Below are 26,199 nucleotides of genomic sequence, written 5' to 3'. Positions count from 1 at the left end.
ACATATTTACACACACTCATTCATACTGGGAAACACGTATTTTATATACATTATTTACATCGAATCCTGTTCCTGCAAGTTTACTTTTGACTTTATAGAATGGTCAGGTCACGTCATATCCAGTAGGAGATAATTTGTGTACAGAAATTATTTTTATCATTAATAGTGACTAGTGATCGAAGTTAGGGATATCAGTTGGTTAAGAATATGCTTCTCATACAGATGGAAATCATCTAACTTATGAAATTATAATCGAAGATTTCAATAAAATCCATAATCACTACCAGCGCATGGGTGATAAGTTGAAACTGTCGCGTCCGTGAGCCTCAATCGCATTATTATTATTATTCCCTGTCCATGAAATACACGCGCAACACGTGCTCCAATAATTATAATTTATCTTGCGCTCCCAATAACACAAGAACAAGTCAATCATCATAAATAACTCATCCAATAACTCAATTACATAACAAATATCCCGCAGGATTGGTCATATTCCAGACACTTCATAAACAGAGCACATTCAATCTCACATATAAGGAATCTACTGTAAAGTTATGGCTCACGAGCGTTTAATTCTCTTTTACCTGATCTTTAGTCATTTTTATTTAACGTTAAGAATTTCATATTTAGGTTCCGTATTGAAACAAGATTTACATCAAACAAAGGACAATAAGTTCCACCTTTTCAATACTATATATTGTGTGAAAATTTTACATAACAGTTAAAACATCACAACTTTTGTACATTCGGTACCGGTTTCGACAGATTCCCTGTCATCATCAGCCGAGAATAATTAAACAAAGACAAGTATAGGTCATGATTCTTATGGTGTGATTACAATGGTGGATTAAAAATATACATTATATGATTAAAATAGTATATATATATACATATACACAAATAAAAGGTAAGTAAAATGGAAATGGTCATTATTCTATGAAGTGTACACCTTAATATTTCTAATTAAACGGTTAATTTGTTAAAAGAAATTTTGTTCTTGTAATATATAATTAGGGCCTATAGTGAAATTTGATTGTAGGCTTAATTCTGTAATATTATAACTTTTTGACCAGTCAATTCATTGAAGTTATGTAGCCATGTTTGACACATTAAAAAGGTAAACAAACATTTAGTCGAATGGTGTTCCACATAAAATATGTACAGTAAAATTCGATTGGAGCTTCAACTTGGACTTAAGAATGGAAGAATTATATTAATGTTCAATGCAAGCAGAAATAAATGAGTTAATTTTTTCACTATGTATTATGTATTTTTATTATTAATCAAGTGATTATTACATCTACTGATCCTCGTGAAATATCATAAAATCAGATGACTTGATCCTAAGGAATGCAAGTGATCTTGAAAAGACACTAGGTTCGACCCTATCTCACAAAATGTACACGTAAATTCAAGTCCGATAACTTTCAACATTACACAAAAGTAGATTTATCGCGTGGTCAGTGATTTTTAGATATTTAGCTCATAAGCACGGGAAATCATCCAAAGACAAACTACATGTCTACTCTAACAGGTTCAAAATTTCATTCACACATGTGACTCGTCTACCACGACACCTTAAGAAAAATGAAATGCTTCTAACTACAACAAAACTAATAGCTCTACGATTTAAAGAAGAAAGACCTCTAGTTTTACAAAAGATGAGACAGTAATTGAATTAAGTGGTACTCAAGTTTAGATGAGGTTTGATCCCAGGCAGCAGTCAATCATTCCAGCATTTCCCCGGTCAGTTTCCTTCCCGTGACCAGAGACTCCTCACATTTTAGAGATCCATGGAGACTTGGTCGTCGATGTCCCTCGATGAAGTTGAGTTGCAGATGATTGTAGAATTATCCATGTTGGTGTACTGCAGCTTTCAAGACGACGTCGGTTAAGTTCCGGACGTAAGCTGTAACTGAGATGGCAAGAATAAATATGGGCACAAACACATGCAGAATTTTGATTATTCTTCTAGATAGTCACATTTAACTTGGATTTTGAGATGATTTTTACTCCGTATTAGTTAGCTAATTAGTTCACTAAATTGTTGGCAGAACGGGCGTCTGCTTGCGCTGAAAATTACTCCTCCACGTGGTCGTAGCAAGTACAGAGAATGCAGAATCTGCAGAATGCAGTGTAGAATAGAACATTCAGAGCAGAGCAGAGTAGAACAGTCAGAGAGTGATTTGCTCGGAACGAGGCTTTTTATATTCTCGGCTTGGGAGGCGTGTATTCCAACGAGAACTGTAATTGGTCATCAGGTCTCCTTTAATTGGCTCAGACTATTCTGGAACCAAACTGTCTTTCGTTCGTGCGTGGCAGGTAGTGCATGAACACGTCACGTGATTTGCCTTGGCCTTGGTCGAAGCTCGATCAGTACGTCGCCCCTCTGAATGACAAAAAAAACTTGTTTTCAGCTCGCCACACTACTTCTCAAATGACAAGTTACAGCTCCAGGCAGAAAATAAAATTTTTAATATCCGCTTGTTGGAAATATACTAAATATCTCCAAATTTGACGGGGACAGTATGACTATTTCACGTCTCCCTGGGGCGTATGAAAAAAAATTAACGGCCTTTCAGCGTCACATTATTCATTTGAGGAAGCAAAATTCTTATTTGCTGTTGCAAATTGGGAATGCTGACCAGACACCTTTCTATTTTGAAATGCCGTTGGAAAATACAGTGGATACGAAAGGTTCTAAAAGTGTAACCATCACAACAGATGGTAACAAAAAGCAACGATGCACGGTAATGTTGTGTGTATTAGCGGATGGAACCAAACTCCCTCCATATGTGGTTCTGAAAAGGAGAACACTTCGGAAAGGAAACTTGCTGTCCGGTGTTATTGTTAGAGCACGCGAACCCGTCTGGATGGACAGTGCGTTAGTTGAGGACTGGGTGAAGTGCGTTTAGCAACATTGCCCGGGAGCTTTGTTACAAAAACGAAACATGCTCACGTTGGACAGTTACCGAGGACATACAACTGACGCCGTAAAAGATATGATGAGAAAAGGAAAAACCGATCTTACAATAATTCCCTGTGGACTCACTTCTATTCTACAGCCGTTGTATGTGTGCGTGAACCGGCCTTTCAAAACTGCAATGAAACCATTGTACACCGAATGGATGTCTGATGGTGATCACACGTTTAACACCAACCGGCTGAGTGAAGAGGCCTGAACTGGGACTAATATGCAGCTGGATCAAGACCGCATGGGCACGCATTCCCAACAATCTAGTGTCCAACAGTTTGAAGAAATGTGGAAAGATGTCAGCGACGAAAGTTCCTATGGTGAAACTTCAGATGGCGACTGTGAATTGTGAATGATCCGAGTATTGGACAGATTTTATTTATGATTTTTGTGATTTTATTAATTGTAAGCTTTTTGAATTTATATTTTGGTATATTTGAAGAAAATTAAATAGGTATATAAGTTATTTGATTTTTTTATTTTTTCCGTATTTTGCCGTCTCTAATTTAGGGCGCGGGTCTTATTCGGTGACGGGTGGTATTCAGGATTATACGGCATTGTCCAACCATGTTAATTGGTGATGGATTTTGTCATGATTGTCTTAAGGTGTAAAAACGCGTGGTCATTGGTCCATATCGATAAGGAAGATTGTGAAGATAATTATAAAAATGAGAAAAAAAGTCTTAAAGGAACAATCGCTTGAATAATAAGACAAGAGGGAGTCACGAAAGGAAGGAGCACTCACTTTACATTAGTTGCCCTAATATCACAGAGTTGGAAGAAAAATAAATGTGACCGAGCTCGATAGCTGCAGTCGCTTAGTTGCGGCCAGTATCCAGTATTCGGGAGATAGTGGGTTTGAACCCCACTGTCGGCAGCCCTGAAGATGGTTTTCCATGGTTTCCCATGTTCACACCAGGCAAATGCTGGGGCTGTACCTTAATTAACCCCTTAACTGGGGAATAGTTTCATAATGTCAATCAGCCAGTGAGTAATTATTCAGCGCAATGTGCACTTTAGGAATGGGTACAGTAGCGTACGGCAGATGTAAATACTCAACAGAAATGAAATGGCGTATGGCTTTTAGCGTCAGGAGTGTCCGAGGACATGTTCGGCTCGCCAGGTGCAGGTCTTTTTGATTTGACGCCTGTAGGCAACCTGCGCGTCGTGATGAGGATGAAATGATGATGAAGACAGCACATACACCCAGCCCCCGTGCCAGAGAAATTAACCAATGATGGTTAAAATTCCCGACCCTGCCGGGAATCGAACCCAGGACCCTCTGAACCGAAGGCCAGTACGCTGACCATTCAGCCAACGAGTCGGACACTCAACAGAAAAATATATTTTACTTGATTTATTTAAATTATTAGTGATATAGTAGAAATTCAATAGCATTATATTATTACCGCTTTTCTTGTAAACCCGTAAATATATACATATATGTACAGTGTGTTCATACAAAAGTGAATATAAGAAGTGTTCCTTTCATTATTATGATGACATTTTTCAAGTTTTCAGATATGCATCAATAGGTTCTACATACTTTCTGGTTCATAGGTCATTCAGAAATTGTGCACAGTGTGGTAAATACGGAAGCGCGGGCAAGCACATAGTGCCGAGTCACATTCCTCACAGCAGTAGACAGGTTCTCAGATAATTCAACGTCTTTCTTAACCAAGCCATGTTCACGTCACACGGAACAGTTTACCACCATATATAGACCAGTTTAAAAAAAAAATTATCAGAACATGGACAATGGAGTTCGCAGAACAACTGTATCGTAACAATAACAACTCGCAAATTTAGTAATTTCACTGTACATATACACAAATACATTCTTTACGAAGAATTTGGCGCGGACCGTACGAGGCAACACGAGACAGCTGTCGGACTGCCGCCTATGCGCGAACTACCCGACTGGCGTGAAACCGGATAAAAATGAATAGGACAGCAATAATCACATCTGATATTAATGGAATTAGTTGTAAATTACGATAGTAGATGTCATAAGAATAGCCAGGCGCCTATAGGCAGCTGACCCTACGTAAGAACACATTTAGAAATACAAGAACGCCTAAAGGCGTCAAACCCAATACTCGTGCGACAGTTGTTAGGCGTCAACCCTCGTTAAGGGGTTAAGGCCACGGCCGCTTCCTTCCCACTCCTAGCTCATTCCTGTCCCATCGTCGCCATAAGACCTGTCTGTGTCGGTGCGACGTAAGGCGACTTGAAAAAAACAAACTAGGTGTAAAGGCCTACAATATAGAAAGCTCATCAAATTGATCAACAATAACATTTTATTGACCATTGTTTGTTGTGATGTGCTTTGTCTTCTGGTGCCACTCATCCCCAATAGATGGGATTACTGCTGCGTATAGAGTATAACAGCCTGCCTGAATATTGGCGCGAAGTAGCTATTGAGTTAGATAACTCTCTTCTATAGCATGTCATTCCTCTGGTTCATACATTTTCTGATATTACTGGTACATAACACAGTGTTTCATCATAGTATTCCAGCTATTCGATCCGTACACTGAGGTACTGATTGGAGTTTGCACGTTTACAGGAATAAGGGCAAAGGAGTGTTCACGGCTGTCTGCGGCCTGGTCATTCCAGCTCTGTAACTTTGGACTGTTAGATCAGCAGCGTAGTACAGTATTAAAAATTAAAATTAAAATTAATTTTTTATTACAACCACCTATTCAATACATTACAATATACTCATTGGATTTTAGTATAATCATGAAGTATCTTAAATGGGACATGTAGTAGCGAACATCATCAGCCATTCCATCGTTGCCGTAAGACCTATCTGTTCACAACTAAGTATTTTTTTATTTTCCACCTTGTCGATACACTAAATTGCTTAAGGCAGCTTATTGGTTAAAAGTGGTACGTTTCGTATATTATCAACATCTTCAGCCACATAACAGTGTTAAGATGAAACATTCATATTTCATATACAGTAATATAATAATATACGAAACATGTACCACTTTTAACCAGTAAGTTGCCTTAAGCAATTTAGTGTATTGACAAGGTAGAAAATATAAAATACTTCGTTGTGAATCTGTTTATGTGCGATACGGACCATGAAGCTGATTTTATATAGACCTATCTGTGTCGGTGCGACGTAAAGCGAATACCGGAACAAGTATTTACACAAGAGGCGCTGTAACCTTCTTCGACTTCTACCAGTGAATTTAATAAAGCTTTGTGCATGGCAATGGTCACTGCAAATCCACCCCACCTGCGTCCATGTAGGCGTAAGGATAAAGTCCTGGTAGCATCTCAGGTAAGAAATTCATCTCTTCATTAATATGTTAGTATATCGTAGGTTCCGAAGAAGAATATGGGCACGTCCTCTAAATATTATTCATTAAACAAACTCTGCCGGTGGACGCCTCCATTCGACATACGATGTGAATTAATTCCTACCATCCACGACTATAATGCCTTATTGCTACGTATCTTATCCTATTTTCCAAAAATAATAATTCTAAATAATTCTTACACTAGTTTATTAGCATGCTAATTACGATAAAAATGAAATGAAATTATAATCTGTAGAGAAAAGAAAAAGGATACTTAATAATCATTCAACACATTATTTACATTGCTTTCTGTTGATAACATAGGTGAAATGGGGTCTCTTCTGATAATACAATCATTAAAATGCCAAAAGTCGCTTTACGCAGTTAATTAATATTATCACACAACTTCCAAACTCGTAATTCAACTCAACTGACGAAAAGTTAGTTTTACTATGTGAACAATGTGCCCATTGAAAAAAATTAAATGCTCACAAATTGATCAGATTCCTAGTAAATTCATAATTGATCTTTGGGTAGTCCGTACACAAGGTTTTTATCTTCATTTTTATTCATTAAGGGAAAAATTTCATGTTGGGTCTTCTTGTTGTTTACATTCTTGAGTTATTAGAATCGAGATATTCAATAAGTTTCATTATTATGGCTAATAGCTGTTGCCATACACTTAAAATATCGCTAAAATTAAAATATTTATATATCACTGCTATATTAACTCATTTGCAACATTGGCAATCATAAACAGGCCAAATAAACCTCTCATTAAATATTCCATTAATATATACACTGAGAAATTGTCCCAAATATATATATTATCCTACCATCAGTTATAATTTAATCTTATTTCATATACCGCTGTGCCATTAATTCAATTTAACTCAATACATCAATCCATTGTTTGCTAGGGAAAGAGTGATTCTCTATAAGACGATAATTCTTGACATAAATCCCTACATCTACACCACTAAGCATATGAAGTTCAATAACTACTCATATTCTGTTACAATATGTCACAAATCGTCATTGAATCAGCTGGTCTCTTGCTATTACGTTCATCTCAACATGACCTAACCCTGCGATATTCATTTCAAATACGATCGTCAACCAACATGTATCATCCGAATTCATAACAACTTCTTTCTCATAACCTCTCGACGAAATAAACATTACATCTCAACATCTCTATTATCATATAATTCGAATCCATCTCTTCTTATTAATCATTCTTCATATTATTATTATTATTATTATTATTATTATTATTATTATTATTATTGTTATTATTATTATGTGCGTATGGACCCAATGGATCACGCAAAGCTCTTAACGATTCTGTTTTCTGAGTTGCCAAACAGCTCTTATCCTTTCTCCGTTGATCCTTTTTCGTTCTTCTGTCCACTTTGCTCCAGTCTTCTTTTTCACTTCGTTCTCTGGTTGCACTTTCCATCCATTAATTTTTTTCCTGTAGAGGTTTCTGTCCGCGGTGTCAGTTGAGTCCATATGGGCTTTTTCCAGATCCTTCTTCACTTCCAGTACCCATGGAATATTTTTTAAATGTTCTATGTAGGTGAGAATCTTGTGTGTCAGTCTACTTGCCGGCAGTCTGCAAACGTGCCCATAAAATTTCAGACGTCTTTTGTGGATGTCTGCTGCAATGTTGGAAAGCTCTTCTGTCACTTTGCGTGACCTTAGTCTGTATCCATCTTCTGTTTTTCGGGGGCCGAGAATTTTCCTCAGGATTCTTCTTTCTTCTTTTAAAATGTTTTCTAGGTCACCTTTCCCATTTAGTGTAAGGGTCTCATTCTTCATATATATAACATATCATTACTCTTCCCTTTAATATTATATTTGTTACGATACAACTTTCGCTCGACGATATATTTTCTATAATTTACTCATATTCCAAGTAGGATCCATTTCTTATTAATCAAGTAGGTACGGTCATGTATGTCGATCTGGTTTCCTCTTAAAACTCAACTATGTTCTGTAATACATGTATTCTTCCCAATATCTCCCAGTTCATAGCTGACTAGACTTTCCGTGTAGATAGGTACGTTAAATCGATATACACTTATCACATATGTCAACATAACCATAACACTTCATATTTTAGTATATCTGTTACTTAAATTAATAAGTATTCGCAGTTATGATCAAGACCTACCACTAACATTTAAAAGTTGGCACTATAATTCATTTTTTACAAACTATCCACTTCATTGCCGTATCGATAATGTAATCTAATCAATATATGAAAAATGTTTCCACCTAATCGATACCTTTCTTTTTATTTAGCCTTTGGCTGCTATAAAAACATTAATAATATCAGGACATGTTTCAGTTGCTTTGCGATCATCATCAGCTGCTTACATAAAAGCTTAGATAAAAAACAGCATACAACAATCACATAGATGACATTAAAAAACTGGTGTTGGTAAGGGACGTATGGGTTGGGGGGGGGGGCAGTTGTTACTAGGACGTTAATCTTAAAATAAATTAAAAATACTATCTATGGACTAGAATGTCTTTGGTTTCATTTTAAGTCCCGAAGGCTTAATAAAATCACTTGTATAAAAAACTAAAATATTTTTTAGTGTTATGATCCTGAAGAAAAGTTTTTTGCTAGAGTCTGTTTCTTCTTTACTTGACTTCTTGTTTCTTCCGCGTCACTTTTGTACTGTACTACGAAGCGCGATTCTCTTGCATATCCTTTTTCTATGTAGAAAGGGTGTGTCCGCTGTTGGTTGAATTAAACAATTTTTGTATTCATAAACACGTCAGCATCCGGGAGATAGGGGGTTCGAATCCCACTATCGGCAGCCCTGAAGATGGTTTTCCGTGGTTTCCCATTTTCACACCAGGCAAATGCTGGGGCTGTACCTTAATTAAGGCCACGGCCGCTTCCTTCCAACTCCTAGGCTATTCCTATCCCATCGTCGCCATAAGATCTGTGTCAGTGCGACGTAAAGCCCCTAGCAAAAAAAAAAAAATTAAAAAAATAAACATGTCAAGTCGGATAGCTTGTTGTACAATCTGTAACCGGCAAAAAGAAATATGCGTCTATTAGTTAAATCACCTGGGGATGTGTTGCTTAAGGACACTGTTTAAAATAATGGAAATTGAGAAATTTTGAACTTACCCCTGTCCAGTTTACTTCCTTTACTTCCCGTAATTATGGGTGTGGGTCTGATTCTGCTGTCCTCGACCTTGTGTAGTAGCAGTATGATGAGGTCTGTATGCTAGCTTGATTCGGAGGGGGGAGGGGAAGTGAGGACGTGTCGTCGTTTGTTGTTTCACGCAAGGAGGTGGCTTCTGTCTGTGATGTAGTGGGCTTGTGTTTGCTTGTTACAATTGCTGGGTGTATTTGATTCCTACCTAATAATTCCATGTATCTCAATATATGTTCGTATAAGGGATTTCTTTGTTCATTCATTTCATTTAAGTTCTTGTCCTTATTAATTAACTTATCCAGAAAAATGTATATATTTTCTAAACTATTCATCAGTCTTCCTTTATTTAGTCTATTAATGATTACAAGGTCTTTCTTGATATCTGTAAATTTATGACCCGTCTCTTTCATATGTACTCCCATTGCGGAAAACCTATGTTTTTCCACATTGACGTGTTCTTGATATCTTATTGCAAAGTTTCTGTCCGGATTGCCCAATATGTGGCCTTGCACTGGTTGCATATCGACTTATAAATTCCTGAATCCTGGAAACATTCTTCTTTGTTCTTATTAACCATGTTATGGTTGAAAAACCTGTGCCTAGTGTTATTGTTTGTTGAAAACGCTACCTTGATGTTGTATTTCTTAAATAAATTAGTAATTACGTAGATGTTAGAGGTGAACCTCGCGTATTTTTTTGTTTGCTCTGACTGTTTTATTAATTTATTTTGTTGTTTACATCTACATTTAGTAATTAACCCGTTAATAGTTTTAAGACTAAAACCATTAATGAAGGCCTGTTGTCGGATGAAAGCAAGTTCTTTATTCCTCTCTTTGTTGGTTAACGGAATTTTGAAGGCCCTGTTAATAAAGCTATAATACGCAGATTTTTTCTGTGAGTCGGGATGTGGAGAATTATTATGAATCATGGTTGGAGTGAATGTAGGCTTCCTATGAATTCCAAAGTAAAATTGGTTCCCTTTTCTAGTTGTTGTAACGTCTAAAACGTTGATCGAACCGTTTTTCTCTTCTTCAATAGTAAACTGTATATTAGGATCTATAGCAGTCAAAGGCTAAATAAAAAGAAAGGTATCGATTAGGTGGAAACATTTTTCATATATTGATTAGTTCATTTATAGTAAATATTTCACTGACACAAATTATTTCTGTCAAATACTACAAATATTTTTACACAGGAAACTTATCTTATATCTCGTCCCTCCTCTGGGGACTGCTGGCTTCTGCTTGCTCGTTATGCCATCCCCATGTGGCTGGATTACATCTCTCGAGACGTCATCTCTGGTCCCACGGCATGGTAATGCTTGACCTCGTTATAGTATCCCAGGCAAACTTCACCCAACAGTTCAGGCGGATCTCATGATGTCAGTCGCTCATGAAAGTAGAAAATGACATACTGGCGGAATATGTAATTGGATCATTCATTTTAGCCTCCTTATGTTGAAAATGCGTCTGTATAATTATTCAGATGTGGCTTCTTTTAATAAATATATTTTTTCCACAGGCTAATTTCGGATTCCACCTGCTACTTTGATTATTCTTCAGTGTTTTTAGACCGCTTGTAGCACGGACATGTGCCCTTTTGTGTTTTCTTTCTGGGGTTCCAATGTCTCCCAGTTCATATATTTTGAATTTAAAGATCTCCAATCCTTTCTGCAACTTGACTTGTTGTTCTGCAGTTACGTAGCATCTGTTATTTATTTCCTTAATAATGTTAGACTGCTTCTTCTGGCTTCTGAGTTGATTTTCCTATGCGATCTTTTTCTTCCAGTATTAAGAATGAATTGGATTCAATTATTTTCTAAAACAATATGTGTTCCATATTGAAGCTCCTTTGCAAGGTCTCTGATTCTGCGCCTTCTAGACTTAGATTTATCTGCATCTCGGTGAGAATTTTTATGCATTTGTACTGCCTGAAGCTGCTGCGCACCATTTTGTCTGCTCCTTTTCTGTGGGTATGATCGCCTCAAATGTAATGTAATGGTACACAAACATACCATGGTATAAACTTGGAGTTCCAAATTTCAAGGATTCTTACGCAAATATTGCAATTTCAGTATTCTAGATGAATCAACACTCCGGAAGAACTATTTGAACTCCTGTTACATTCACACAATGGGAACAATTAGAGCTGAACTTAGCGATTCATACATATGGATTGCCGTTGGCGAGTTGGTCGATGCCTTGGGTTGTTTCATTGCACATCTCCTAGCAAGTAAATTGGATCCAGAGGCTGTGTATAAGTTTTAATTAATTTATTGCAAACCACTAGAACAGACAAATCATGCTACGGTTTTGTGATTCATCAACGACATACCAGAGCTAGGGATTAACAAAGAAAAAGTGTTGGTGCTCTATTCAGACGCTGCATCCTATATGCTAAAAGCTGCGGTTGCGTTGTCTGTATTTTACCCCAATATGGTCCACTTCACATGTTTGGCACGTGGATTACATCGAGTAGCTCAGACCATATGAGAAAAGTTTCCTGAAGTGAATGGTGTAGTATCAGCAACAAGAAAATTTTTCTGCATATCTCCCGATCACGTGCAGTGCTGCAAGAAATTGTTACCAGATGTGCCTTTACCTCCAAGCCGGTGATCACTAGATGGGGAACATGGATAGAAGCTGTGAAATTCTTTAATGAACGTTTTCAAGCAGTGAAGTCAGTGGTGGAAACATTTCCTCCTGAAAGTGCAGCGTCTCTGTGTGAGTGTATGAGTGTTTTTCAAGATTTGAAAGTGGCTTCATCGATTGCATACATCACAAGCCATTTTTGTTGGATTCCAAACATCATTACATAGCTGGAAACTTTTGGACTGCCCCTCCATGAATCTGTCTCTATTGTGGAAGATGCAATCTGTAAATTGAGTGTTGTGCCGGGAACAATCGGTGATTGTGTTTCAGTAAAATTCAATGATGTATTGAAAAAGAACCCAGAATCCAATTATTTATTTTCAAATGTATGCCAGATACTTAACGATGAGTCTGTTCAGCTCCCTGAGAAGAAAGTATCTTCCATTATCATTCCTCATTTGAAATACACTCCAGTGACTTCATGTGAAGCTGAAAGGTCATCTTCTATATACAAGAACATCCTAAGACAGAAGGTATTCGATGACTGCAGAAAATTTGGAAAAATATTTATGTTATTAATTGTGCCTCCGAATCAAAATTAGAGTTTCGCTAACATCTGCAGTTTTTAACTTTTTTTTGGTTTTGTTTCCTTTTCTGTGTACAAGCATACATCAAAGGTTAGATATTAAGTTACATAATTTTTACTTATTATATATTTAACTACATATTTTGTCAATTTTAGCTACATACTTAGATGAATTTGGCTTCAGAAGAAATGTAGGAACACGTGAAGCAGTCCTGACTTTACGTCTGATCTTAGAGGATCGAATCAAGGACAAGCCCATGTACATGGCTTTTGTAGACCTAGAAAAGGCATTCGATAATGTTGATTGGACCAAGCTTTTTAAGATTGTGAAGGTGATTGGGATCAGATACCGAGAACGAAGAATTATCTACAATCTGTATAAAAATCAGTCTGCAGTGATAAGAATAGAGGGCTTTGAAAAAGAAGCAGCAATCCAGAAAAGAGGGAGGCAAGACTGCAGTTTGTCCCCCCTCCTTTTCACTGTTTGCATAGAACAGGCAGTAAAGGAAATCAAAGAGGAATATGGAAAGGGAATCACAATCCAAGGAGAGGAAATCAAAACCCTGAGATTTGCCGATGATATTATTTTATCTGCGACTGCAGCAGATCTCTAGATGCTGCTGAATGGTATGGATGAAGTCTTGGGTAAGGAGTACAAGTCCTAAACAAAAGTAATGGAGTGCAGTCGAACGAAGGCAGGTGATGCAGGAAGTATTAAATTAGGAAATGAAGTCTTAAAGGAAGTAGATGAATATTGTTACTTGGGTTGTAAAATAACTAACGATGGCAGAAGTAAGCAGGACATAAAATACAGATTAGCACAAGCAAGGAAGACCTTTCTTAAGAAAAGACATTTGCTCACTTCAAACATTGATATAGGAATTAGAAAGATGTTTTTGAAGACTCGTGTGGAGCTTGGCATTGTATGGAAGTGAAACATGGACGATAACTAGCTCATAAAGAAAGAGAATAGAAGCTTTTGAAATGTGGTGTTACAGAAGAATGTTGACGGTTAGATGGATAGATTGAATCACGAACGAAGAGATACTGAATTGAGTTGGCAAGAAGGAAATCGATTTGGCTAAATTTTATGAGAAGAAGAGAGAGAATGATAGGACACATCTTAAGACACCCAGGACTTGTTCAGTTGGTTTTTGAAGGAAGTGTAAATGGTAAGAACAGTAGGGATAGACCAAGGTATGAATAATTATGACAAACAGACGTAGGATGCAATAGTTACGTAGAAATGAGCTGTATCAAACCAGTCTATGGACTGATGACTCGAACACACACTTACGTATATAATTCTCTTTTTTACTATTACATAGAATCTGGGCTCTAATAATAAGACTCTAGTCCTACCTGTTTACAGACATAATCAAGTGATAGTTCGCGAATTGCGCTGTTTATTACACATAGCTTGAGGACAGTACAAATGTAAAGCAGGTTATAGTATAAAATAAGAAGTCCAACCAAAAAAAAAATACTTTTCCTAAAGCAGACTTATAATAATTCAGGTGGTTCATTTTAGTCTTTCTTACTATCAAAGCTACTAAATTGTATAGAAATTGTTCTGTGATAATGTATGAATTGTTTATGGTAACATAAAGGTATTTTTTATTGCAGGTGTATCGCAATCGGCGGTGGCGGCCAATTTACACTGATCAGCTAGTGCCTGGTGATATTGTATCTATTGCACGGTCCCAAAATGACAACTTTGTTCCATGTGATCTCTTGTTGCTCCGAGGGCCTTGCATTGTGGATGAGAGTCTTTTAACAGGTGAGATACTGCGCTCACTATAGATTTGGGTTCTTTTCTTCAGAATATTACATAGTGGTATGAAATATCACTGAATGGTAGTAACTTAACTGGCACTGATTTCTGATGTAAGCTGAGTGTTCTCCAGGGTCAAGTCATTCATGTTTCTTAATTTTTCAACTTCCTAACAGCGAAGTACACTCACATCCTTCTGGATGGTGAACACATTTCCTCGTTGGGAGCACTTTTTTCCAATTAGATTGGCCGTCATGTCAAGGTACTTCTGGAATAGAAACAGTCTATATCTTATGTATGTTACAAACATTATGATTAGGAAGACATTTTTGTATCATGTGGTCGTATTCTGTACATAATTTGAGTTTTGACTGTTCATTCAGAATGTCGGAGGGCTGCTCAGGCAAGGAAGACATTAAAGATGTGCTCAGCCAGCAAAGAAATATTTAATTTTATATATTCTCAAAACACGAGGATATTTGTAAACTTCAGATAGCGGGTGGCTGAAGAGATAATACTTGGAATCCTACCCCCTATACAATATGTTCATCCTATTTCAAACAAAAGGATTTTGAAAGAAAATCATCTTCTGCAAAGGCCAAATTTTGTGTGGTTGAGTGTACTGTCCACTCTAATAATAATTGTTACCGTGTTTTGGTGGATCAGCAGAGGTGAAAGAAGTTGCGGGCTGGAATGGGTCTAACTACAAGGCTGAAAAATGCATTAAAATTTCAATAAAGGTTATATTTTCAAAACTTAACAATGGTGACATAGAACTTTTGAGCATACAACAAATAACAACCAGTTAAATCAGGTACACAATCAAGAAGTCCAAGATTAGAGAACAACTTAATGATCTGGGCTTCAAGCCCCACCGTATACAACTCTGAGCTCTCAGCTCACAATCACCAAATACCAAAGGGCAGAAAACCCTTAATTACCTGGAGCTCTTGCTCCCGCTTAATAATACCAGAAAGAGCGGACCTGCTCTTAATTTTACAAGCCTATCAAAGGCCACAACAAACTTCACTACTAACTGCCCTCAAGACACACATATAATGGTACAGGGGTACCTCGTACCCAATCTACTGGGCCTTCTCAGGAAGGATAACGAAAAGAGTTAAATGAATGGCCCAAAATACAAAATTGGATGGAGGTGATTACTTGCACTCCTACACTAAGTTTTTTTTTAAAGACCTATGTGGCGCTAGGCCGATAATACAGCGGCTAATCCCAAGCTAGAGAGGTGACTCGTATGAGAAAACTTTAATACATTAAGGAAGAGAAGAAACGGTTATGAAAACGTAGTCACCTCAACTTCAAAATGAAGGGGAGCTCGAGAGGGTAGACCACTCTCTATCCCGGACTTAAAGTTCAAGAAAACAGAAGTTTAGCAAGAAAAAGGGTTTACATGTTTAGTTGTTTACATATTAAAGGTTTCGAACCCTCCCCGAGAGTTACACTGCTGAGCTAGCAAGAAATAAAGATGTTAAAAGGCCATTACCTTGTAGAAGAACTGCTGCTTGAAGAAAGAGGCGCTTCCCGCCCCCTGCTACATATCCACACACAGAGTTAGATGTTATACTAGTGGCCCCAAGACAAGAAAATCAGCAGTTTTTATACCCTCGTGGAAAATTCGAGACCTTTCAAGAATGAGTAGACGCTCCCCCTCAATTTTATTGGGTCGCTAAAAGTTATACATCAGCATCGAAGAAGAAAGACACTATTGGTCAAAAATTAATTAAAGAAATTCGGGATTGGCTGAGTTCAAAACTGGCAGACAGAAAGATAAATATTGCCAACCTAAAAAATAAAAGAACAAAATTTAGTAAAGACAAAACTTAAGAATACCAAATGTCTTCAGGAAGGTTCATTCCTTTGCACCAGAGTGCATGATCAGAGTTTTTTTGTAGAGACATCTGGTAGAGAACGTCCACACTTCTTGATCAGTGACAAACAAAAACACATCAAAATTCACACAGAGCCATCTTCGGAGAAACTGTTCAGTTAAAACAGTTTTTTAAGTTCAGGCTTTCTCCTGTAGAGGAGTTTCAATTGGCGCAATATTTGAACTAGCGGCCTGGAGGTGTACCGCCCGGTACAATAATAATAATAATGTTATTTGCTTTACGTCCCACTAACTACTTTTACGGTCTTCGGAGACACCGAGGTGCCGGAATTTAGTCCCGCAGGAGTTCTTTTACGTGCCAGTAAATCTACCAACACGAGGCTGTCGTATTTGACCACTTTCAAATACCACCGGACTGAGCCAGGATCGAACCTGCCAAGTTGGGGTTAGAAGGCCAGCGCCTTAACCGTCTGAGCCACCCAGCCCACTGTCCACTCAGAGAGATGAAGAGTTTCTTGGACTTAAGAATATTTGTTCCAACACCCATGCTCCACGAACCTGCTACACCTGAGTAGCATGGGGAGAGGTGATACTCCCACGTGGCGCGTCCCAGGTGGCGGATAGGGGGGTCCTAACCGGCTTGCCGGCGGACTTGAGGGAAATAAAATACCTCTCGCGGACCAAACACACTACCCCCTGCGGGTGGGGGACGCACATGTAGAATACACCCGCGGTATCCCCTGCCTGTCGTAAGAGGCGACAAAAAGGGGCGACCTTGGCGCGGACATGGATTGCGGTTTGGTATAATGTGATGGACCTCCTGTGGATGGGAGAGGCTGAATACATCCATAGGTAATCCCTGCCTGTCGTAGAAGGCGACTTAAAGGGTCATGTGGCCATGGTCCCCTCTTTATTTTTTATTATTTTTCCGAGGGTCAGATGTAGACCATTCGAAATTTTGATGTACGTGTTGCTCGGCGATGGAGCTCCTATGTGTGCGACTACGCTCGAAAGCCCGTGCCAGCAACCACCCAGGACGCGGCGGGTGGGAGTGTCATGTACCCGGGCAGTGGTATCCGCCTGACAACGCAGGTCCCCGCACAGCCGAATGCCAGAAGGACATATTCTTATTAATTATTTTTAATTATTTTTTCTATATTTAGTGCTCTGTACACGCTATGGGGTACATGCTATTGCGGGTGACTGGAGGAAGGGAGTACTAGTGCTCATTGCCTCAGTCATCCCGTATTAGGCATCGTCCAACATCGGACCCCGGGCAGTACCTGCTATGACCAGGTGGGTATTGCCTTGGCTGCTTGGTTCGGCTACAGAGACCCCTGATCGGAGTGGGTGGCATTCGGGGAGGATGCTATCGGGCATGGCTTCCAAACGAAGTCGGCTCTCTCAAGGTGGTCGCCCACCTAAGTCTTTAACTTTTGCTTCCCTGAGAGGTTCAACTCCCTGGGAACATGCGCAGCGTGAAGGAATGGGATCCAGCTTCCCTAGGTTTCTGGTCGCTACCAGAACCGATGGGCAAGATTTTAAGCTGGTGAAGTCGATCCTGTTTAGTAGACACATCGAAGGCGTCTATGGCGAACTGGAGGAGCTTAAGAAAATGCGGAACGGTAGTTTGCTTCTAAAGACTCGTACAGCACTGCAAGCTGATCAGTTGCTTAAGTGCGAGCACTTTGGCGAAATTCCCGTCAAAGTGGAGGAGCATAAGTCCTTGAACCTTGTTCGCGGAGTCATCTTTCACCGCGACCTTATTTTGAACACTGACGACGAGTTGATGGAAGACATGAAGAACCGTGGCGTGACACACGTCCGGCGCATTACGCGCAAGGTCAACGGTGAAGACGTTGCCACTGGTGCCTTCAGTGTCTCTTTCAAGTTGTCAGTGTTACCAGACAAAGTCAAGGTAACAACTTATCGTTGCGATGTGAGGCCGTACATCCCGCCTCCTATGCGATGCTATCAATGTCAGCGATTCGGACATATGGTATCTCGCTGTTCGAATCAGGCTGTATGTGGTACATGTGGACGAGTAGCTCACGGCGCGGAGGAGTGCACTAACTGCTCCGGTTTTCATTCTCCTCGGGATCGGAATTGTCCGACATACCTGAGTGAGAAGAAGATCCAGGAGATCAAGACCCTGGATGGTCTTTCCTACCAGGAAGCGCGCCGTAAGTTTAATTCTACGAATACACCTGCCCGTACACTCGACTATAGGTTGATAGCTCAGACTCTTCCAGGTTCGTCATTCACAACCTCGACACCTGTCCAGACCGCTGCGCCCAAGGCGACTGTTGCTGCTCCCAGCAACGTCGCGAATAGTCAAAGCTCGAAGGTGGGGACCACCCCAGCTTCGACCAACCAGAAGTCTGTGCCGGCTGTGCACAGCAAGGGGGGAAGGCTAAGTCTCCCCCCCTAGGAGGTCGACGAAAGTCGTGCCCCAGCCGGCGGAGGCAGCATCGTCGACCAGGGCTGGGAAACCATCTCCCAGCCCGTCTAAACTAGAAAAGAAACAGGGGAAGAAGAGCGCCCGTCCTGAGCGCTCTCGGACTTCCCCTGCGAAGGAGAAGTCATGCCCCCCATCTGGGGGATATGAGTCTGCACCAGGAGGCACTCCTGCTCCATAACCTGCGCGCTCTCCTCGTAGGGGACCCCCTCGCGCCCGAAAAGCGTCGAAGTTCTGGGCGGCACCCCTGCCATCTTTCGATGACGGGATGGATGTCGGGCTGTCCTCTACATCTACGGATGTAGAACTAGATAGTGTTTAGGCTTACGAGCATTTTTTCGCTCATAACCTAACACTCCTTTTATAGTCCACACTATGGCACTGTTACAGTGGAATTGTAACGGTTATGACAGGCATCTTGCTGAGTTACGTCAGCTTATTAGTGAGTACGCAGCGAGTATAGTCTGTATTCAGGAGACCAATTTCAGACCTGGTCATCATACGGTCTTGAGGCATTTCAAACTATACTCGACAGAACGATACTATGCTCACCGGGCTTGCGGAGGCGTTGGCATTTTTGTACGTTCTGATAGCTACAGCGAAGAGGTTCCATTAAGAACCCCTCTTGAGGCTGTAGCTGTTAGCGTCTCGCTGCCTGTCATAGCAACAGTGTGTAATGTTTATCTTCCACCAGGCCAGAATCTGAACATCAATGATGTCGCTGATCTTATAGATCAGCTTCCACCACCCTTCCTCTTATTGGGAGATTTTAACGCCCATCACCCCATATGGGGCTCTGAGACACCTTGTCCCCGAGGAAGAGAGCTGGAAACACTTGTAACAGATCTGGATTTATGTATTTTGAACACAGGGGAACCAACTCACTTTAGTGTACGTTACGGCACATACTCTCGCATAGACGTAAGTCTATGCAGCCGAACGTTGGTTCCACTGTTTCGGTGGAATGCACACGATGATCTCTGTGACAGTGACCATTTTCCCATTATTCTTACTTTGTTGAAACATAAATCCGTCGAGGCTCCCCCTCGATGGATTCTTAAACATGCTGATTGGCCAAAGTACACATCACTAGCTGTCTTTCACGGAGTGTGTGGACCTGGTCGATCTGCGCCGTAGTATTAACCTTCCGAGTACTATCTCCCTTATCTTGCGCGATGACGAGCAGTCAGCAGACCTCGTCGTCCGCTTTATGAGGGATAGCGGTCTGTTTTATCGTGTGTGATGATGTCCTTTGTCCTAGTGTTGTTTATGTCAGTTGCGCTTTTATCTCATTGACTTCATTTTAGTTTGTGTTGCGCATTTTAATGTGTTATTTGAACGTCTAACGTAAATTGTGTTAATATCTGTATTACTGGGCAATGCCTTATTCCTTCGATTTCCTGTTCTTTCTCTTATTTTAATAGAACATAAGGCATTGCGTATTAGATCCACTGACTGTTTTAATCTCACCCTCATTTTTCCTCATCACCATTCTAGTCAGTGGATACTTTTTAAAATTTTAACTTCATGTCTCATGTCATTCATTTCGTTCCATTAGGGGCCGATGACCTTCGATGTTAGGCCCCTTAAAACAACAAGCATCATCATCATCAACACCCATGCTCCAACTGATGGACTCCTGACAATTGAACCTAACAAGCAAGTTGGCTGTGCGGTTAGGATCGCTCAGCTGTGAGCATGCATTCGTGCATTGAGGAGATAGTGGATTCAAACGCCACTGTCAGCAGCCCTGAAGATAATTTTCCGTGGTTTCCCATATTCACACCACACCTTAAAGCCACGATCGCTTCCTTCCCACTTATAGCCATTTCCTATCCCATCGTAGCCATAAGACCTTCCTGTGTCAGTGTGATGTAAAGAAAATTATAAGAAAATAAAGTACAGGAATGTCGTATATAAGGAAATCCTTCAATAAATTTTTACCCCATTGACCATCATGTCTTGACATGTTTTGGCTAATTATGTTTAAATTTAGTTACATTGTGAGCACTTAACAAAGTTCAAAGTATAGATTTGACACATTTTAACTGATCGACATTTTTTATTTTCCTTTCATATTTTTTCCCACAAAATATTACTTTTGTTGGATCATTATCTTTATTTTCCTACCGTTGTGCTAACATGTTGTAAACCATTGACAAATTTCAATCTTCCTTGATGACCCATAAGGAGGTGCGTGGCTACTTTTTGCCCATGACAAAGTGAATTATTAATTCTTGATCGAACTGGTATTTTGTCTTCTACCCCTCGCTACATTCCACGGGCCCCCGCAAATCCGTTGTTATCGCTTGATATTTTACTAGCATCTGTGTTATTTGGGTTGGTGACTCTTTAGTATTTTCCGCCCAGTGTGAGTGCTAACTGGGTGAGTTTTAATTTTCTCATTGATTTACATTCGCAGGTGTCAGTGGAAAGACTAACTATAGTGTTGCGCCTCACTTTACTGCCATCTGAAATCAGAGCAATTAAGGGACTTTCATTCTTAAAAGTTAACATTTCACTATTTCCTTAGCCTTGTTATAAACACTGCAAACTTGTTTAAATGTACATACTATTTTAGGAAATTTGTTAACAAGCCACGACTAGATGTATTGGACAGTAAAAATATTTTAATCATAGGGCACACTGGGTGTAGAACTGGAGCTGGGTACATAGAGAGGTCCTAACTACAATGAGTTCCAAATTCTTTAGATTGAATTAATTTATTCACATAAGGTTCACCTTACAATTGTGCTGGTTACAGTGAAGTTGTTTCCGTAGATCCTCCTTGATGGACAGCGACCCAGCCATGGAAACACAATCCCTCGTATGCAGCAACCAAACCATGGAACCACGATCCCTTATAGGCAGCAACCATACCATGGAAACACGATCCCTTACAGGCAGCAACCAAACCATGGAACCACAATCCCTTGCAGACAGCAATGGGTTGTCGTTTCCTGAAGGTCGGCGCGGGGTAACCACTCACTGATTATGTTACGCGAGTGTCCATATTTAACTGTCCCTCAAGTATCGGAATGATTCACAGAAACCACAGCACTGTGTGAAATGTAATTGTTGGCTCGGTTCTAACTTAGAATCTAAACGTAAAATTAGAAAAATAAGTGCTCTTGGGAAATTGTAGTGGCTTCCCACAAAAAATAAATACAGTAGAACCTCAATAATTCGAAATCGGTTAATTCAAAATCCCGCCTAATTCAAAGAAGTTCTCGTTCCCAGAAACATGAGGTACGCTTTTGTATGTTATTTAAATTGTTTGATTCGAAATACGGATAATTCGTAATTCGAAGAACAATGTCGGTCCCTATTACCAAAAATCAGACTTTTAATTCATAACTGCCTTTACATTTTAAAAAGTTGGTACTTTTCAGAGTAATTTAAATTCAAAATTAATCCACGTCATGTAGAATCTGTCTTCCGGAACCTGCTGGGAGAGTTTCCTGTACTTTTACTCCGGTGCGTCTACAGTATGCGTTATATTTGCTAAGTTTGAGGAAAATCGTAATTCTTTTGTATTCAGCGTTTTAAGGAAAGCCACAATATCACGTAGCGGGCAATGTGCGGAGAAGTAGAATCCGCAAACACTGGCGATTACATAAAATCAGCTTCATGGTCCGTATCGCACTTCAATAGATTCACAATTAAGTATTTATTTATTTTCCACCTAGTCGATACAATGATTGCTTAAGGCAATTTTTAATGGTCAAAAGTGGTACATGTTTCGTATATTATCAACATCTTCAGCCACATAACACTGTTCAGATGAAAAATATATAAAATTGACAAAGTAATGCTTTAGAGGAAGTGTCCTTAAAAATTAACATAAGATTGACTTAATTGTGAACACTGGCGATGCCGACAGTTGGCGAAAAAGCGTGCATATAATCAGGTCATACGCACCGAACAATATTGTCAATGCCAATAAAACTGCATTGTTCATTTATTTTTAATACCAAGCTCAAAGGAGAGAAGTGCCAGCCGGGAAATCGTACAAGGGTGGGGGGTCATTGTACTGTGTTGCAATGCACACAGAAGCGAGACACTTCCTTTCCTTGTCATAGAAAAGTTTGATAAGCTACGATGTTTTTCGGGCACTTTCCGCGCAAGTACAATGCATCTAAAAAATGCAGACAGCATTTGCAGAACAGAGCCAGCATAATTTGTCCTCGTCTTTGAATCTTATGTTTTTTTTTCTTTCGTTGCGTAAGGTTATGTTTGCCAGTGATTTATCCATGTTCATTATTTGAATACTGTAAATGCAGTTTGTTCAATACTTTTTCGGAAATAGGTTTTTCCATGGCATTTGAAAGGTTTAAACTTTGAATCAAGGTGATTGCGTGCATTAATGTTTCTTAGAATACTTTGTAACGTGGCAATTACGAGAGAGATACCATAGCGGGAAATCGTGCAAGGATAGTCGCTGTACTGTGTTGTAAACTTCTAATGCAGACAGAAGTGAGAGACTTACTCTCCTCGTCATAGGAAAGTTCGATAAGCCACGATGTTTTAAGGGCATCGGGTACTTTCCGTTCAAGTACAGGACATCTAAAATGCATGCAGTACAGTAATCCAATGGATAAAGGACTTGCACTTTATTTATTTATTTATTTAGTTATTTATTTAATCACAGTTCACTAGTTGCCTGAAATCCAGAGGTCTAATTTGTTTCTAAACGACAGTACGCAACTCTGCTTGCGGCAGTTGGGGCACCTCTTTGGTCTTAACTTTCCCCCTCAGGGGACACCTTTGTACGTTGAGGCCACTGTGTGTATGTGGGGGGGGTCTATAAACTGCAGTAAGAGGTCTTTATTAGATACAAAGTGATATTCTTGGAACTCAGATGTTAATATAATTTTAAAATCTCTCTTCTGTCTTACAGGTGAATCAGTGCCACAGATGAAGGAACCAGTTGAAAGCCTGGAACCAGATCATGTTCTTGATATTGAAACTGATGGAAAACTCCATGTTCTCTTTGGTGGTACCAAAGTTGTCCAGCACACACCACCCAGCAAATCTTCTGCTGGATTACGAGGTAATTTAAGTTTGGGAGCTGTATGGTAGTGAGTTACTGTTGATAACTAAAAATGAAATAATTACTAATTAATACCCTTATGCTGCTAGTAGTAACCAGGGCCCGTAATGGTGATTCTAAAACTCGAAGTGCATTTAAGCTTTTGTAATCAATATCATGTTGTGAATTCCCTAATTGACCATTTCAGTTCTTTTGGACAGATTTATAAGATTTTTTTTCTTTTTTTTACAATTTCCTTTACGTCACACCAACGCAGATAGGTCTTACGGCGATGATGGGGTAGGAAAGGGCTAGGAGTGGAAAGGAAGCGACCATAGCCTTAATTAAGGCACAGCCTCAACATTTCCATGTTGTGAAAATGGGAAGCCACGGAAAACCATCTTCAGTGCTGCCTACAGTGGGGTTCGAAACCACTGTCTCTCGAATGCAAGCTCACAGCTGTGCGACCGTAACCGCACAGCCACCTGCTTGGTTTTATAAGATCTCTATGCTCTGTTGCTTGGCTGACTTACGAAACAATTATGGTCTTCATTTGTGTAGATGTAAAATTTGTCACTTTTTATTGTACAGCTTGAAATGTAATTTACCATGAATTGCCTTGTGATGAATACTTACTTACTTATCATATGACTTTTAGTACCGGGAGTGTTAAGAGTACATATTTAACTTGCTTGGTGCAGGTTTTTCTATTTGACGCCAATGGGCGACTTAATCATCTGGATGTGGGATGATGATGATGATGATGATGAGATAGGGAGATGGTGAAACCTGATGTCTGCACATAGCGTACTCCTATCAAATAGCAAGGAGTCTGCTCAAGGCTTAATGCCGCCATCCAACAGACGAATCACCATCTACAGTTCATATGATGTCACTTCTTACGAACACTGCAGAGACGTTTGGATTTGAATCCAGGCTTTTGGCATTCAGTAATTAGAAATTGTATACCACCACCTCCTACCCTGCCGGCTAACATTCTGATGGAGAAAATGTTTTCACCACTGGGACTGGAACTGGCTAGCCGCTGTGTCAAACCATTCAGACTTATATAAGGCAATGGAAAAGATGTTAGACATACTGAGGGATTATGGGATTTAGGGGTAGATTATTAAAAAGCAGTCAAATGCATTTGGGCTACAGTGAGGAATGGTGATAAAATGAGTTCTTGGTTTAATGTACTCACAAAAACGCACGAGATGCTGTCGGTTGGTACAATTATTTTATTTACATGTATTTACAAATTAAACACACACATAACCTTGACCACTGCTGTCACAAGACACTCACTTCACAAACTGCCATTTAAAACAAACAACTGCCGATCTCTTCAATATGGCGACTGTGTTTACCGCATGTCACAAAGTGACAAGTATATTCTTGCTATACCATAACTCGTCAACCAATAACTTCCAAATAATAACTAACTTTCGAAACTCGTCATTCCCATCAAGACCATCTCCTTATATATGTGCCTGGCCAGGCTTCTAGAAAGTTACATTACAAAATATATCTTTGTGAAAATTCTAGAGTGCGTAATACATAGATTATACTGTACAGAATATTATCAATGATTCTAGTGCTTATTACCATTCTGGAAGTTACAGTGTGTTTCACAATTATGGATTACAATTTATATATACAGGTAAGAATAAATTATAATATTAATTTACAGGTATTTACATTAACTGAACTGATATAAATGTCTATATACAGTGCCTGTTTCATGACATAACCTCAAAAACAATGCTATCATATTGTATGTACACATGATGTAATAATAATTCTAATACTAAATGGATGTAACACTTCACAGCTATACATACAATAATAATAATTGTAAAATATTAATAATAATTATTATTATTATTCGAGCTCAATTATCTTCGTTATTCTCCCATGGGTGAGAGAATATTGTTTTAAAGTTATACCTATTATCAGACTTGCGTCAGGTTCAGTGTACTTGCAGGGGTTAGATAAGGCTGTAATCTTTCACCTTTGTTGTTCATAGTTTACATGGAACATCTGCTGAAATGTATAAAGTGGCAGGGAGAGATAGAGATTCATTTTAGGTGGAAATATAGTAAGCAGCCTGGCCTGTGCTGATGACTTGGTCTTAATGGCTGACTGCTGAAAGCCTGCTGTTTTATACCTTGGAACGTGCAAATAGGTGCAGCTAGTATGACATGAAATTAGCATTTCCTAGACTAAAATGATGTAAGTAGAGAATTTAATGTCTGGTTGGGAATACAAAACAGGAACAGGTAGATCATTTCAAGTATTCAGGATGTGAATTCTCCCAGGTAACAACTCTGCTCACAGACGAAGCTATTTTTACACTGGTTTTATTGTACGGGAGTGGAAGCTGAGTAGACTTGGGATGTTTTATTCAAAAGTAAGATACATGAAACT

The 26,199-nt window shown here is 39.3% G+C and overlaps 1 protein-coding gene across 1 annotated transcript in view; it reads left to right on the top strand.

The window, feature by feature from the left end:
• Positions 1–26,199, top strand: part of LOC136871743 (endoplasmic reticulum transmembrane helix translocase) — a 211,353-nt gene that overhangs the window by 67,957 nt on the left and 117,197 nt on the right. The window contains exons 5-6 of the mRNA XM_067145292.2: positions 14,283–14,436; positions 23,638–23,790. Coding sequence (XP_067001393.2) covers positions 14,283–14,436; positions 23,638–23,790 — 307 coding nt within the window. The remainder of the gene's footprint in view (positions 1–14,282; positions 14,437–23,637; positions 23,791–26,199) is intronic.

The sequence above is a fragment of the Anabrus simplex genome, chromosome 4, assembly GCF_040414725.1.
Source record: "Anabrus simplex isolate iqAnaSimp1 chromosome 4, ASM4041472v1, whole genome shotgun sequence".
NCBI classification, from domain to species: Eukaryota; Metazoa; Arthropoda; class Insecta; order Orthoptera; family Tettigoniidae; genus Anabrus; species Anabrus simplex.
This window is presented reverse-complemented; position numbering and strand designations above follow the sequence as displayed.